The following is a 1,588-nucleotide window of genomic DNA, read 5'->3' as shown; positions in this document are numbered from 1 at the left end:
GAATATTAACCTCTAGTAGTTAAAAAAAAAATTATCAAATATAGTTGATTCTACAAGACAGGATTATTATTAACAGTCATTAATCATTTTAATTATACAAAAAAAATTGTGTAGCACTGAGGACCTAGCCCCCCTCCGATATACACGAGGGCCTACAGGGAAAATTCCCTTTTCAGTATAGGCCTTTATTCACCTTTGAGGGAAATATTTACTTAATTTTTATGATCTAATAATTGATTATCATTTAGGTAGTAATGATTGTATTCCAAGTATAGTCGAATTTTTAACAAATTGTGTGCAACAAGGTGTTATTCAACTTAATGTGGAAGAACTTGTTAAAGATGTTCAATTTACAGTTTCAATTCCTAAGAGGTAAATTAGATTTATTTTATGATTTATAATGATTTATATTTATATAAGATTTTAACACATCTTATTTATCTATTATTCACAACAAATAAGTACTCTCCACATCCTCTCCTAACCAGAAAAGCTTTGTTTAAAATGTTGTATGTAGCTTTCTTTTACATTTTAACATAGACATTAACAATGTGGGGCACCGCCCCTCTCTATGACTCAAACAGGACAATGTTCCCAGAGTTGCCCAAGTTACACCCATACGTTTTATTATGCCTAATTAAAAAATATTTTTAATTAATAAAGAAATGTGAATATTAACATACTGTATTTATATTGTTCTAGAAATATAAACTTCTGTAATTTAGCTAAGTCAGTAAATGTTAAAGATGATCAGTGTAGTCAGGCTATTGATTGGCATAACATTAGTGATGTCAACGAAGAATCTGAATTTGAAAATGAAGAAGTGGACAAACCCAATAAAAAAACTAATGCTACGACTACTACAGTTGAATGTTCCAATGAAACTTCTCAAAAAATCCAGAGTACAGTAGATTTTAAGCGAATACTATTTTATTTTAATTCTGTGTTAAACAATATGTATGTTGGGTTTTAGATGAAAAAGAAGCTGTACACCAAGTTATTTTCACTGATGGTATGACCAAGTTTATGCTGGAAAAGTACGGACAGCTTATGAATTTTATTGGTCCGATGAAGAAATTTAAAAGAAAACTAGATATGTGGAAACAAATAGCTAAAGATATGGAAGAAGAACTTGGTGTAAAATGCACACATACACAGATTGAAAATCGTTATAAAACCGTGAGCAAGAGAAAAAAAGTAATTGTTAATAATAACAAAAATACAGGCGCAGCTAGAATGGATGATGAATATGAAAATGAATGGAAACAAATAACAAATAAGGACGATAGCATTATTCCAGAAGTCATGCGAAGTACAAAGGTTGTTGTTATTAATAAAAAGGATATTACAGAATCTAAACCAAAAAAAATGAAAACCGATAGCTCACAATTGATGTTGTTAAAATTTCTAAAGGAAAAAGAGGAATCTAAAGAAAGGCGCCATCAAGAAAAAATGGAGCTCATAAGATCAATTTTAAATAAATGAGTATTTATTTTTATGTATGGATTATCAGCTAAAACTGTTGAATAATGTTATGATTTTAAGCACTAGTCGTTACTCGTTTTATATGGGTTTTATTTTAAATTCA

The 1,588-nt window shown here is 29.3% G+C and overlaps 1 protein-coding gene across 1 annotated transcript; it reads left to right on the top strand.

Moving 5' to 3' along the window:
* Window positions 1–1,563, top strand: LOC100570229. Its single transcript, XM_029486463.1, has 3 exons — window positions 1–372; window positions 703–902; window positions 974–1,563. The coding sequence occupies exon 3, from the start codon at window positions 1,015–1,017 to the stop codon at window positions 1,483–1,485; it is 471 nt and encodes a 156-aa protein (XP_029342323.1). The 5' UTR covers window positions 1–372; window positions 703–902; window positions 974–1,014; the 3' UTR covers window positions 1,486–1,563.
* Window positions 1,564–1,588: the final 25 nt, after the last annotated feature.

Source organism: Acyrthosiphon pisum, chromosome A1 (genome assembly GCF_005508785.2).
Source record: "Acyrthosiphon pisum isolate AL4f chromosome A1, pea_aphid_22Mar2018_4r6ur, whole genome shotgun sequence".
Taxonomy (NCBI): Eukaryota; Metazoa; Arthropoda; class Insecta; order Hemiptera; family Aphididae; genus Acyrthosiphon; species Acyrthosiphon pisum.
Note: the sequence above shows the minus strand (reverse complement) of the source record. Positions and strands in the feature narration are given on the sequence as shown.

Bases quoted from the DNA above. Each gene is read 5' to 3' on its own strand.
- LOC100570229 (XM_029486463.1), top strand. From the start codon at position 1,015: ATGACCAAGTTTATGCTGGAAAAGTACGGACAGCTTATGAATTTTATT.